General features: G+C 22.6%; 1 protein-coding gene across 3 annotated transcripts; it reads right to left on the bottom strand.

Moving 5' to 3' along the window:
* Nucleotides 1–11,854, bottom strand: LOC122498022 (twinfilin). 3 transcript variants are annotated; one of them, XM_043605515.1, is made up of 5 exons: nt 11,728–11,854; nt 11,499–11,576; nt 7,639–8,295; nt 4,284–4,402; nt 1–262 (listed from the first exon to the last, which is right to left on the bottom strand). In XM_043605515.1, exons 1-5 carry the CDS (start codon nt 11,750–11,752, stop codon nt 92–94), a joined length of 1,050 nt encoding a protein of 349 aa, XP_043461450.1. In that variant the 5' UTR covers nt 11,753–11,854; the 3' UTR covers nt 1–91. The 3 variants fall into 3 exon arrangements, with proteins under 3 accessions (XP_043461450.1, XP_043461452.1, XP_043461451.1); XM_043605517.1 differs by lacking the exon at nt 1–262 and adding an exon at nt 2,886–3,614; XM_043605516.1 differs by lacking the exon at nt 1–262 and adding an exon at nt 3,851–4,045.
* Nucleotides 11,855–11,961: the final 107 nt, after the last annotated feature.

The following is an 11,961-nucleotide window of genomic DNA, read 5'->3' as shown; positions in this document are numbered from 1 at the left end:
TATTTTCTACACTCAATCCCACTATTCAGAATAAAATAAAAAAGGAAAAAAGGGGGCAGTAGAAGAAATTACGTCTATTAATAAAAATTAATTAAACTTCTTGTTCCGAAGGTCCTAATTCTTGAACCTTAGTTATCCGTTTTGCGCCTCGATTCGGTGGACCTTTCGGTTTGGCAAACTTTGGTCGATGTAAATTGACTTTAGGATGTAATTCCTCTTGCAAAAATTCTTCAGTCAGTTCCTTTCCGTCCTCTATTTCAAGCTAAATAATCAAAAATTTCATTACGATATTATTTCGATTTTTGTAGAATTTTTTGTTTTTTTGTTTTTTTTAATCAAAAATTAATTTGAAGTGATAAAAGGAGAGAATTTTTTTAGGCCTATTCTGTAAATTATTGCTCTTTCTAAATCTTATCTAGATATTTACATACCAGTTTGCAGTCAGCTTGATCCTTTCTTCTCTATAGAAACCTAATTGAAAATTTACTTTTCTTTTTTCGATTAAAAAAAGGGCGAAAAATTGCTCAATGCAATAAGTAAACAAATAATTTGGTTTAACGCATTAAATTGTTTATTGTTTCTAATATAGTAAATATCGGCAAGATATACATTTTTATTTAAGATCGATATAGTACTGATGCGAAATAAAATGGACAAATTCACAAATTACAGAATAGGCCTGGTGGCGTTAGTTAGTCTATTTAAAAAAAAAAGAAAAAAAAGTATTTATCCAGGCTCACAATATGTGCGTCGTCATTTTTTCAGAGTATTTAAAAACTAAGGCGTAAAAATTTCTTTTAAAATACTTAAAAAAAATTGGAAGAAATAGATATTTTAGTCTCAATGAATATTTTTTAATCACAAACGATTTTTGTATTAATAAAAATATCAAGTATACTTAATAATGATTAAATAATTATTAAGTGCAAATTAAAATGATTGATTTATAATCGTAGAGCAGAATATATATTTTCACATGCTCTTGTCTAATTTTAAGCTACTGTTTTTTTTTTTGTTTTTTTATTTTTTCTTTTGCTTCTTCGTTTTTCTTTGTTTTTTATTTTTTTCTTTTGCTTTTTCGTTTTTATTTTTTCTTTCGACTTTTCTTTTTTCTTTCGCCTTTTTATTTTTCTTTTGTTTTTTATTTTGATTATTATTCCTTGATCGTGTTAAATTCAATCAAGAGGTAAAAATTTTGACTGACGCGAATTTTGAGATTCGATTATTTTGTTTCCTTTTTTGTTTTTTTTTAATATAAAAAGCTACGTTAGATTTAAAAAAATATTTGAGGATTGCGTCATTATGTCACGCCGCAAATTGGCTTTAAAAAAATATGCATCACAAAAAATAGAACACTTCTGGAATTTTTCATTTCTCACAGTCCCATTTGCCGGAAAATTGTTTCTATTGAATATATTTTTATTGGTCGGTAGCATTTTTTTCCATTGTCAAGAAAGATATTAATTTTTATTTAAATTTATTATTTATAAATAATTTTACACAAACATTATTTTTTGAAAACGAAATTTTTTTTTAATTAAATAGTAATTAATTAATTTTAATAATTAATTCGAATTCAATTTTATGAAATTGTGCATAATGAAAATAAAAAGTAAAGTTTAATTGTAGTTGGTTCTTTTTGGTGAAAAAAAAACATTGAAAGACGAATTTCAATAGAGAAATATCGAAATTTTATTTCGGAAAATTTTTTCTCGAAAAATAAATAGAGTGACTGACAATTTAATTATAATTGAATTTTCATTCGATTTATTTTTTCATTTTTCGAAAAAGTATAGTAAAATGAATAAAATCTAGAAATTAATCAAAAACGTAAGTTTTTGATTAATTTCTAGATTTTATTCATTTTATTTTCTAAAAAGTGAAAAAAAAATTGTTTCGGGCAAATGGGACTCGCACAATCAGTCTTACAAATTACTTGTATTTTTGTGAAGGTAAATTTTGTTTTTTTACAAGATTATAGAGAATATATTGTTAAACTAATATGCGTTGATAACATTATAATATGTATTATCACTAAACGCGATCACGTACCGACTATATAATATATTTATATATTTGTCTACATCCAACATGAGGGCAAGAACATTTTTCACATATATTTAAATATATATATAATTATTATATATATATCAGATCCTTTGACTAATACAATATCGTTGATAAAAATGTACAGAGAAGTTAGGCGGTTCTTTTTATTCTTTTTCTTTTTTACTTTTAAATTATCTAAACTTTGAATTTTACCCAACTCTCTTCTAATCACATAATGACATCTTAACTGCCAAAGTTTAGTTTTTCAGAGATAAAATCACTTTTTTCTATACAGCATTCAAAAATTCTACTTCTATATTATTTATCAAGTTAAATATCCGATTCATGAATTTTTTTTTCTTTTTCTAGAAGTCGAGTCTTATTTAACAAAAAATTATAAACGATAAACTTATATTAATGTATATATCACTTTCTCAAGACTAGGAACTAATTTCAGATGCAATAAAGCAAGACTCGATTTAATTAATTGAGCAAATCTTTTTAAAATATAAATCACTGATTTATCAGTCTGCACTTTATTTATTGTGCGTTTCACAATGAAATTCAATCTCTATTTATAGGTGTTTAATAATCTATTGGTAATTATTATTATTATCATTAAAAAACGATGAGGGAAAAATTATTATTTACTAATAAATTGTTGTTAATGTTAATTAATAATTAATCAGATTTATTAATTAATAAATACAAATTGAGTTTATTAATTAATAAATAATAATTAATTTCAATTATTATTTGAAAATAATTAATTAATTATAATTTACGTTTGATAATAATTAATTAATCACGTCTAATTATTAAATTCGAATGTTTAATTAATATCAAGTAATTAATAATTAATATTTATTAATATGCAAGCGGTTTCAGCTAATAAATCTAAGTAGACTTAATTCTCAAGACTCGACTTCCATTCGTCACGGAGGAAAAATAGTAAAAAAAAAAAAAATTCACGAGCTTAATCTCAAAGATAAAATAAAACTGACTCTTGTTCTACTAGTGTTTACTAGTTTCTTAAAATATGGAATTATTTTGTTTGTTTGTTTTTTTTACCACAGACGCGTTACAATTGTTAGATATTATCGTCTCAAAGTTAGATGGAAATTTTACTTCGTAGAATTTAGAAAAATATTGTTTTTTTTTTAATCTATTCTGTTTGTCTACATAAGCATTTATATCACTTCGTTAATTAAATATATATTTCTTGAAGAAGTTGCTAGGAAATTTTCAAAATGAAAGCTAATCTTGGTTTTTAATAATAAAAAAAACTTGATAATATTTTATAGAACTTTCCGAGTCACAAGACGGTAATGAAAGAATTTGAATAAAATTTAATCAAAGCAATAAACTATGTTTGTCATTGAAACGTTAACGAGAAGAAGGTTCTGTATTTTCAAGTTTTTAGGATATTTCCTTCTTTGAATCTCTTTTTTTTAAAGTTTTCTTTTAGTTTTCTTTTAATTTCCCTTCAATTTTCTTTAGCTTTTCAAAGCAGTTAAATCCTCACCTTTTTCTGGAAGAATTCATTTCCTTTGTCAACTTACATGCTAATGGAAAAAAAAAAGAATTTTATTATTCCAATCTCGTTGTCATAATTTTTTTTCTTGTTTCATTTGGCAGGTAAAGTTTTAATCTGCTTTTTATAAGCTTTAACGTGGGAAGAATATTAAAAAATAAAAAAAAATATATCTTATTTTACTATCACAAATGTAAAATTTTGTTTTTATGTGATAAAACGATTATTTAACGAATCGAGAAACACGAAATCAGTTTGAAAGAAGACGGCAATTATTGAGAAAATTGAATTTTGTTAACTCAATACGCAAGAACGCTTTTGCTTGTATTTTTTGTTATCGGTAAATGGATTTGAATTGTTACACGGCGTTGAAGGAGTTGCTGGTGTATTTGTACCCGGTTCCCTTATGATTGGAGGATCTTCCAACATATCAGCTAATTCTTCTCCGCCATTAACTTCCAACTAATTATTTTTCGACAATATATCAGTGATAAAAAAAATTGTTTTTGTTTTAAGTTTTAGACATGCAATTTTTTCAGAGACGCAATTTTTTTTAATGCAGGGCAGTAAATTTTTTAGTTTCAAGCAGCTTTTTGTTTAAGAAAATATTGTTTTGAATATGAATTTTAATTATGACTAAAAGCAGATTTTTTCATGCACTGCCAGTTGGAAAAAATTAATTATTAGTTTGAATACTCACTTTTTTGGCTATGATTACGCCTAACGATTGAATAAGATCGAGAAGTGGAGCCTTGCATGATGAGTAGAGCATTCTCTCCTTAATACTGCATTTATACCCCGGCATACTGTATATGAATACTGGAAATTACAGTTATAATGTTAAATTTAAGTTAATAAATTAAATGAATTATTTAAACTAATTCAATAAAATAAAAATTCAAATTGAGTAAATTAAATAAATAAATTACAATTACATTTAGAAGATTCAGAGTTGCCAAAAAAATTTAATTTTGTTTCTTCCTGATTTCCAGAAAAAATTTTGACTTTTTCCCTGACACTAAAGGATATTCTGATTCATTTTAAAAATGATTAAATATTCAGAAAAATGTTCTATTACATTTATTTACGAATTTCTTTAATTGTAAAACTATTCGAAAACATCAAAATTCAATTATTTTCATAAATAAAAATATTCATCACGAGAATTCAATTATTATTAAAAGTAATAAAATTCTTCACTAATATTTAATTCTTTTGGAAAATTTAAAAAAAATTCTCGTCAAGATTTCAATTATCTTTGAAATTAGCAAAATTCTTCACTGAAATTCAATTATATTTAAATATTTTAACAAAGTTTTTGGAAAAATTTCAATTAGGTATATTTTCAAAAATTTTTCTCAATTTAATGATTTTCAAAATTTTATTTATTTTATTTTATTTTCATAAAATTTATTATTATTTATTTTTCCATAGGAATTAAAATTTGCAAAAATTTCAAATTCAAACCTTTTTGAAATTCAACAACTTGTAGGAATATTATTACATATAAAACATCATTTCAATTCAATTATTATTTTTTAGAATTTGTAACTAAAATTCTTCTTTAGATAAATTATTTTCAATAATTTCCGAAAAAGTTCTTGGAGAATTTTCAAATCCATTTGTTTATTCAATTTAACGAAATTTCGATAGTTTTGAAAATAATTCAATTATTGCGAATAATATTGTATACAAATTTTTTAAATAATTCATTATTTTCGAAAAAATTTATGTAAATTCTATTTTAAATAATTGAATTTCGGTGAAATTTTGATTATTTATGAAAGTTTGTAATTGAATGTTTGCGTAGAACTTTATAAAAATTTTATTCTAAATAATTGTATTCTTTCGGGAAATTTCATGAAAATAAAATAAATAAAATATTGAAAATCATTAAACTGAAAAAATTTTTTGAAAATGTATATTTTCATAATTGAAATTTAAATTTAAATTAAAAATTAAATTAAATTAAATTAAAAATTTAATTAAATTAAATTAAATTTAAATTTTTCGTAATTGAAATTTTGACAAAAACTTTGTTAAAATATTTAAAAATAATTGAATTTCAGTGAAAAATTTTGCTATTTTTAAAGATAATTGAAATCTTGACGAGAATTTTTTTTAAATTTTCAGGCACGGGACCAACACCTTGACGGAAAACCAAAATGACGGATAGTCGAAGTTACAAGTGATTTGAGATTTTTATAACCTATACTTGTCTATATTTTGGACTTCAACATGTAAACAAACAATTTTACAAAACAATTACACAATTAGTTTAAAATTAGTATTAAAAAAAACGTAACATCTTATTTTTTTATTTAAAAAAGCCGAAAACAGACTGAAGAAAATATCTAAACTGCAGGAAATTAGAGGTTTTGGCTGCTTAGATATTTCTCTTCAGAGAAATATATTGGAATGAACTTGCAAAGTCAATTTTTTAAATAAAAAAAAAAAATGATCTTGGACAGTGACGGATAACCGCGGTGACGATAGACCGAGAGACGGAAAATCGAAGTTCCACTGTAATTGAATTCTCGTGATGAATATTTTTATTTATAAAAATAATTGAATTCTACAAAGAATTTTATTAAAATTCCTGAAAATAATTTAATTTCTAAAAGGAATTTTGATATTTATCAAGATAATTGAATTATTTCAAAGAATTGCTTTAAAATTTTTGAAATAATATTCAATATTTATTTTTAAAAAACTCAAGTAATTTCAACAGAATTTAAATTAAAATTAAAAAAAATATTTCTACAGAATTATTATAATTAAAAGTATGAAAAATTCGGATTTTCAAAGATTATTTAATTAATTATTTAAATACAAAAATTAATAATATATTGAATAATTGAATGTTTTTCAAAATTGAAATTTTATAAAGAATTTTATCAACGAATGTTGATAAAATTTTTAAGAATAATCACATTTTTCGAGGAAATTCATTAAAATTGTATTAAAATAGTAGATATTGAGAATCACTGATTTGAGGAAAATTTTTGAAAATAATTGAATTTCAAAGAAGAATTTTATTACTTTTGAAAATAATTGAATTTCTGCAATGATTTGTAATTTTTCTCAAAAATTCAATATTTTTTTAGTGTTTTTATTTAAAATTCTTCTATAAATTCGTTATTTTTAATAATTAATTAAATATATATTAAAAAATTTAACTAATTTCATAACTTCTTCACTTCTCTTCATTAAAAGACTAAAATTTTGTTAAATATTATGTTTTGTCAAATTAAAATTATGCAGATTTTTGTTCTTTACTTCTAAACAAAATTAGAAAATTGTTAAACAACTGTAATTAAGAAATAGAAAATTTATTTATTTTGCATTATTTTTGTTTATGAATCACAATTTTTTTAACAAAATTATTATTTATTATAAAAATAATTGAATTTCTGTGAAATTTTTATTATTTATGAAAATATTTAAATGTTTGCATACAATTTTATTAAAATTTTCTTTAAATAATTGAATTCGTTTTGGGAAATTTGATTAAAATAGTAAATATTGAAAATTATTGAAATTAGAAAAATTTTTGAAAATAATTGAAATTAGGACAAGAATTTTTTTTGACATTTATGAAAATAATTGAATTTTGGAGAGGAATTTTGTTATTTATAAAGATAATTGGTATTTTTACGAGAATTTTTTTCAAATTTTGAATATAGTTGAATTTTATAAGAAAAATTTTATTTTTCTTGAAAATAATTGAATTTCTGCAATTATTTGTAATTTCTCCAAAATTGAATTTTTTTAGTGTTTTCAACAAAAATTTAAATTAGAAAATTTTTAAATTCTATTATTTTTAAAATTGCTAATTTTATTTTAAAAAAGGTAGTAAAAAGTTAGCCGCGCGCTTCAGCGCGCAAATTGTTGCTAGTGAATTCTAAAAATTAAATTTTTCCCAGTACTTTTAGTAAAAATCCATGACTTTTTCCTGGCCTGTGCCAACCCTGAGATTGCATAAGAAAGAATAAAAAATAGAATAAACTTAATAAATTTGTATTAAGTTATTATTTATTTTGTGAAATTCTTACCTATGCATTCCATATAATCTCCTTCGTGAGTATGCTTGAAACTAAAGAGATGATATCTCGCAGAATCCGAAGGGACTTTAGTCGGTAGTTTATCTAGAGAAACATCACCAGCTGTGACAAGGTGAATTTTTTCTTCATCAATGTCAATTTTCAATTGAATGTAATCATGAATTCCTTTTCCTAAATCGGTAATTGCTTGTTTCGCCTCGTCTGTCACGGGGAAAGCGACACCGCTCAATGTTTGATGTCTCGTTTCAACACTGTAATCCGTGTGGACTGTTGTTTTTTTCAATTCAGCTAATTCTTCCTCGGCAGTTGTTAATGGTACAGGGGCAGCGTCATTTCTTTTGTGCTTATGATATCCATCTAAATTAATATCTTCCGGTACAGTGCCGTGCAATTCCTCTTTAATCGATGCGGTGCCAAATTCTTGTTTAAGCGTTGCCTTTGTCGAGGCGTAAAGCATTTTCTGTCGAATTGGCGCAGTATCCGGTGACCAGGAAATGAAAAGCCAATCATAGCCGGAATCTGATTTTGTATCGAGACGATAGAGAATATAAGCTGGTTGATTCTCCTCGATTAATGGTTTTATCATTTTATCGTAATCATCTTGCCATTTGCCCACTGGTTTCGATGATGACGAAGAAGATAATTCCTCTATGAAAGAAAATGCTATTTCATTTACATTCTATACATGAATTTATATTTTTTTAATTTTCTAATTTCCACATTTCAATTTCAGGACTCGAACCAGTGATACTATTTAAAAATACGGACTCTACGAACGAAAAATGAAAAATTACGGACCATTTATGGACCAATTACTGACAAAAATATGAGTGATAAAATCATTATCAATTCAATTATTATTTTCAAGAATTTTCAAATCCATTTCTTTACAACATTCAATTTTACGAAATTTCAATTATTCGCAAATTCTTTAATTAAATATATATTAAAAAATAAAAACTTAAAATAATACAAAAAAATTCAATTAAACTTTTTCAAAAAAATTAATTTCAAAATTCAATTATTTCTAAATATTCACGCTATATTGCTTTTACTATTCAATTATTATCTAAAATTTTAACTGAAATTCATTTTTAAATCAATTTTTATTAGAAAATTCTACTAGAATTCAATTATTCAATTGCAAAGATAAAAAATGTATTTAATAATTGAATGTTTCTTAAAATTCAATTTCCACAAAGAATTTTATCAACAAATTTTTAAATAACTGAATTCTTTCGACGAATTTCAATAAAACTTTTAAGAATAATAACATTTTTCGAGAAATTCCATTAAAATTGTCATAAAAATTATTGAAATTCTGCAATGAGTTTTATTATTTGTGAAAGTAATTGAATCTCTAAGAAGAATTTTATTACTTTTTAACAATATTTAATTTTTGCGAAGAATATTATTATTCTTGAAAATAATTGAATTTCTGCAATAATTTGTAACTTTTACAAAATTAAATTTTTTTTCGTGTTTTTAACTAAAATTCTTCTCTATAAGCATTATTTTAAAAAATTTTTTGAAAAAGTTCTTTGAAAATTTTTAAATTCATTTGTATACAATTCAATTTTACAAAATTTAAATTATTCCTAAGTTATTCAATTAAATATAAATATTAGAAAATAAAAACTTGAAATAATTTTTAAAAAAAATTGTCAATTTAAACTTTTTAAAAAAAATTAATTCCGCAGTTAAAAATATGAAAAATTCAGATTCTCAAAGATTTTAATTTGAAACCTTTTCAAAATTTAATTATTTCTAAAAATTCACGCTCTAATGCTTTTAATATTCAATTATAATAAAAAATTACAACTGAAATCCATTTTTATTAAAAAATTCTACTTGAATTTCAAAAGAATTGAATTCTTTTGACGAATTTTTGTTGTATTTTAAATAAATTATGAAACAGTTATTCAGCTTAACAAAATTATAAGACTTTATTAGACATGAACTTCAGAGGTGTTTACATTCTAGGCGCTCTCTGCCTACTGACTTATTTCAGAATAATGCGAGAAAATATAAGAAGCCGAAATAGAAGAAACTAATACAAATCTACTCAATTCGTAATATAGATATATACATATATCATACTACATTCAAACTCGATAAATGTATAGTTTTGTTTTGATGAGATAATAAATCTCCAACAATTTTAATAACATTTGTAAGAATAATTACATTTTTCGACGAATTCGATTAAAATTGTATTAAAAATAATTGAAATTCTGCAATGAGTTTTTTTATTTATGAAAATAATTGAATTCCTAAAAAGAATTTTATTATTTACGAAAATAATTGAATCCGTGTAAAAATTTTATAATCAATTATAAATAATTGAATGATTGCGAAGAAATTTATAAATAATTTGTAAATAATTGAATTCCTGTGAAATTTTTATTATTTTTTGAAAATAATTAAAAGTTTGTGTAGAATTTTCTTAAATTTTTTTTTTAAATAATTAAATTCTTTTCGTAAATTTTATGAAAATAGTAGATATTAAAAATCATTGAATTGAGGAAATTTTTTGAAAATAATTGAATTTCGGAGAAGAATTTTATTACAATTTTTGAAAATAATTGAAATTTTGCAGAATAATTGAAAATTTCTTAAAATTGAATTCTCATAATTCATAAAGAATTATATCAATAAATTTTTGTTACAATTTTTGTAAATCAACTTTCGAAGAATTTTAATTGCAAATTTTGAAAATAATTGAATTAACAAAAATTTCAATGAAAAATCTTTAAAAGTAAATTTAAAAATGAAAATAAGCATCTAATTTTTTAAAATTCACTATTTTTAATATTTTTAATTACATATTTCCAAAAATAATAACATTTTTGAATTATTTTTAACATTTTGGAGAAAACAATAATGTTCAAAATTTTTAATTAAAATTCATCAAACAATTCATTAGTTTTTTAAAATTATGCAAAAATTCTTTAAAGAAATACAATTATTTTCTATAATATAATATAATATAAATAATCAAACTTTTGAAGAATTTTAATTTTAAATATAAACATGATTTTCCCGAAATTTTAAATAAGAATCTAAAGAAGTAAATTTAAAAAAAATTTAATTTACTTTGTTCGAAGATAAGTAAATCTTAAAAAATTATGATAAAACAGTTCTAAGAATTAGTTTTTTTGAATGTATTCTAATGTAATTTTTCGAAAATAATTGAATTTCTTTTTGTACCCATGTATTTGAATTTTCGGAATTATATTTTTGAAAATATTGAAAATAATTGAATATTAAAAATTTATATTAAAAAAAATTTAATATTAGTTTTTAGAAGCTATCTAGTTTTCATTAATTTTGATTTTCGTAAATTTAGACTTGAAGATTTTTCATTAAATTTTTTTGAGAATTCAATTATTTTCACAAAATTTGCAATTCAATTTCTTCAAAAGTTAATTTTTAAAAATTGTAATAATACTTGAAAAAAATAAATTAGTTTCAATTGAATTTTACAAAATTTCAATTATTCCAAATCATTTTAATTGAAAATTTCGAAAATTTAATTAGAAAAATTATTCAAAAATAAGTTTTGAATGATTTTTCTATAGGTAGTTATTATTCACACTGGAAAAATCAAAATAATTTGCAATTTTTTATACTAAAAATGTGGTATTTTGTTGCAATATTTGGAAGAATAGTCGATAAGGTCGCAATTTTTGAAAATAAGTCGAAAAAAGTCGCATTTTTAGAAAATAGTCGAAAAAAGTCGAAAAAGTTGTAATATCCGAGGTCTGTTCTCATAAAAAATGAAATTTTTATCTTAGAAGACATAAAGAACGTAAATGACAATAAAAATTAAAAATTAGTTTTTTACTTACCATTTTCAATCGAAACTTTTAATACTCTTATTTTTCCATCTCTGCATTTTGCGAAAATTTTCTTTAAACCGTCGTTCGCTGAGAAAATAAACAAAAAGACGTCAGAAAAATCTATATATACGAGTGGGAGTTTATTTTGAGGTTAGAATTCTAGTACAAAAACCATTTCAATGAATTACTATCACGTATTCGAATATTTAGAACTATATTGATTGTTGCTATTATTTACCCTTGATTCCTGTTTGATGAGACATTGTTCCTTGGATTTTTTTTCTTAACGTAAGACAATAAAAATTAAAAACTTTTCCGAGACTTCACAAAATGATCTACCTACGCAAATACCCACCCCGCAACCACCCGCGGCACCCTTATTTATAAATCTTTTGATTGGTCCTTAATAACCAATCTTGTTCTTCCGAGAAGCAAATGTCAGCTGTGCAAATTTTGCCTTGAAGTGTGTACT

This window comes from Leptopilina heterotoma, unplaced genomic scaffold, assembly GCF_015476425.1.
Source record: "Leptopilina heterotoma isolate Lh14 unplaced genomic scaffold, ASM1547642v1 Lhet_14, whole genome shotgun sequence".
Taxonomy (NCBI): Eukaryota; Metazoa; Arthropoda; class Insecta; order Hymenoptera; family Figitidae; genus Leptopilina; species Leptopilina heterotoma.
Note: the sequence above shows the minus strand (reverse complement) of the source record. Positions and strands in the feature narration are given on the sequence as shown.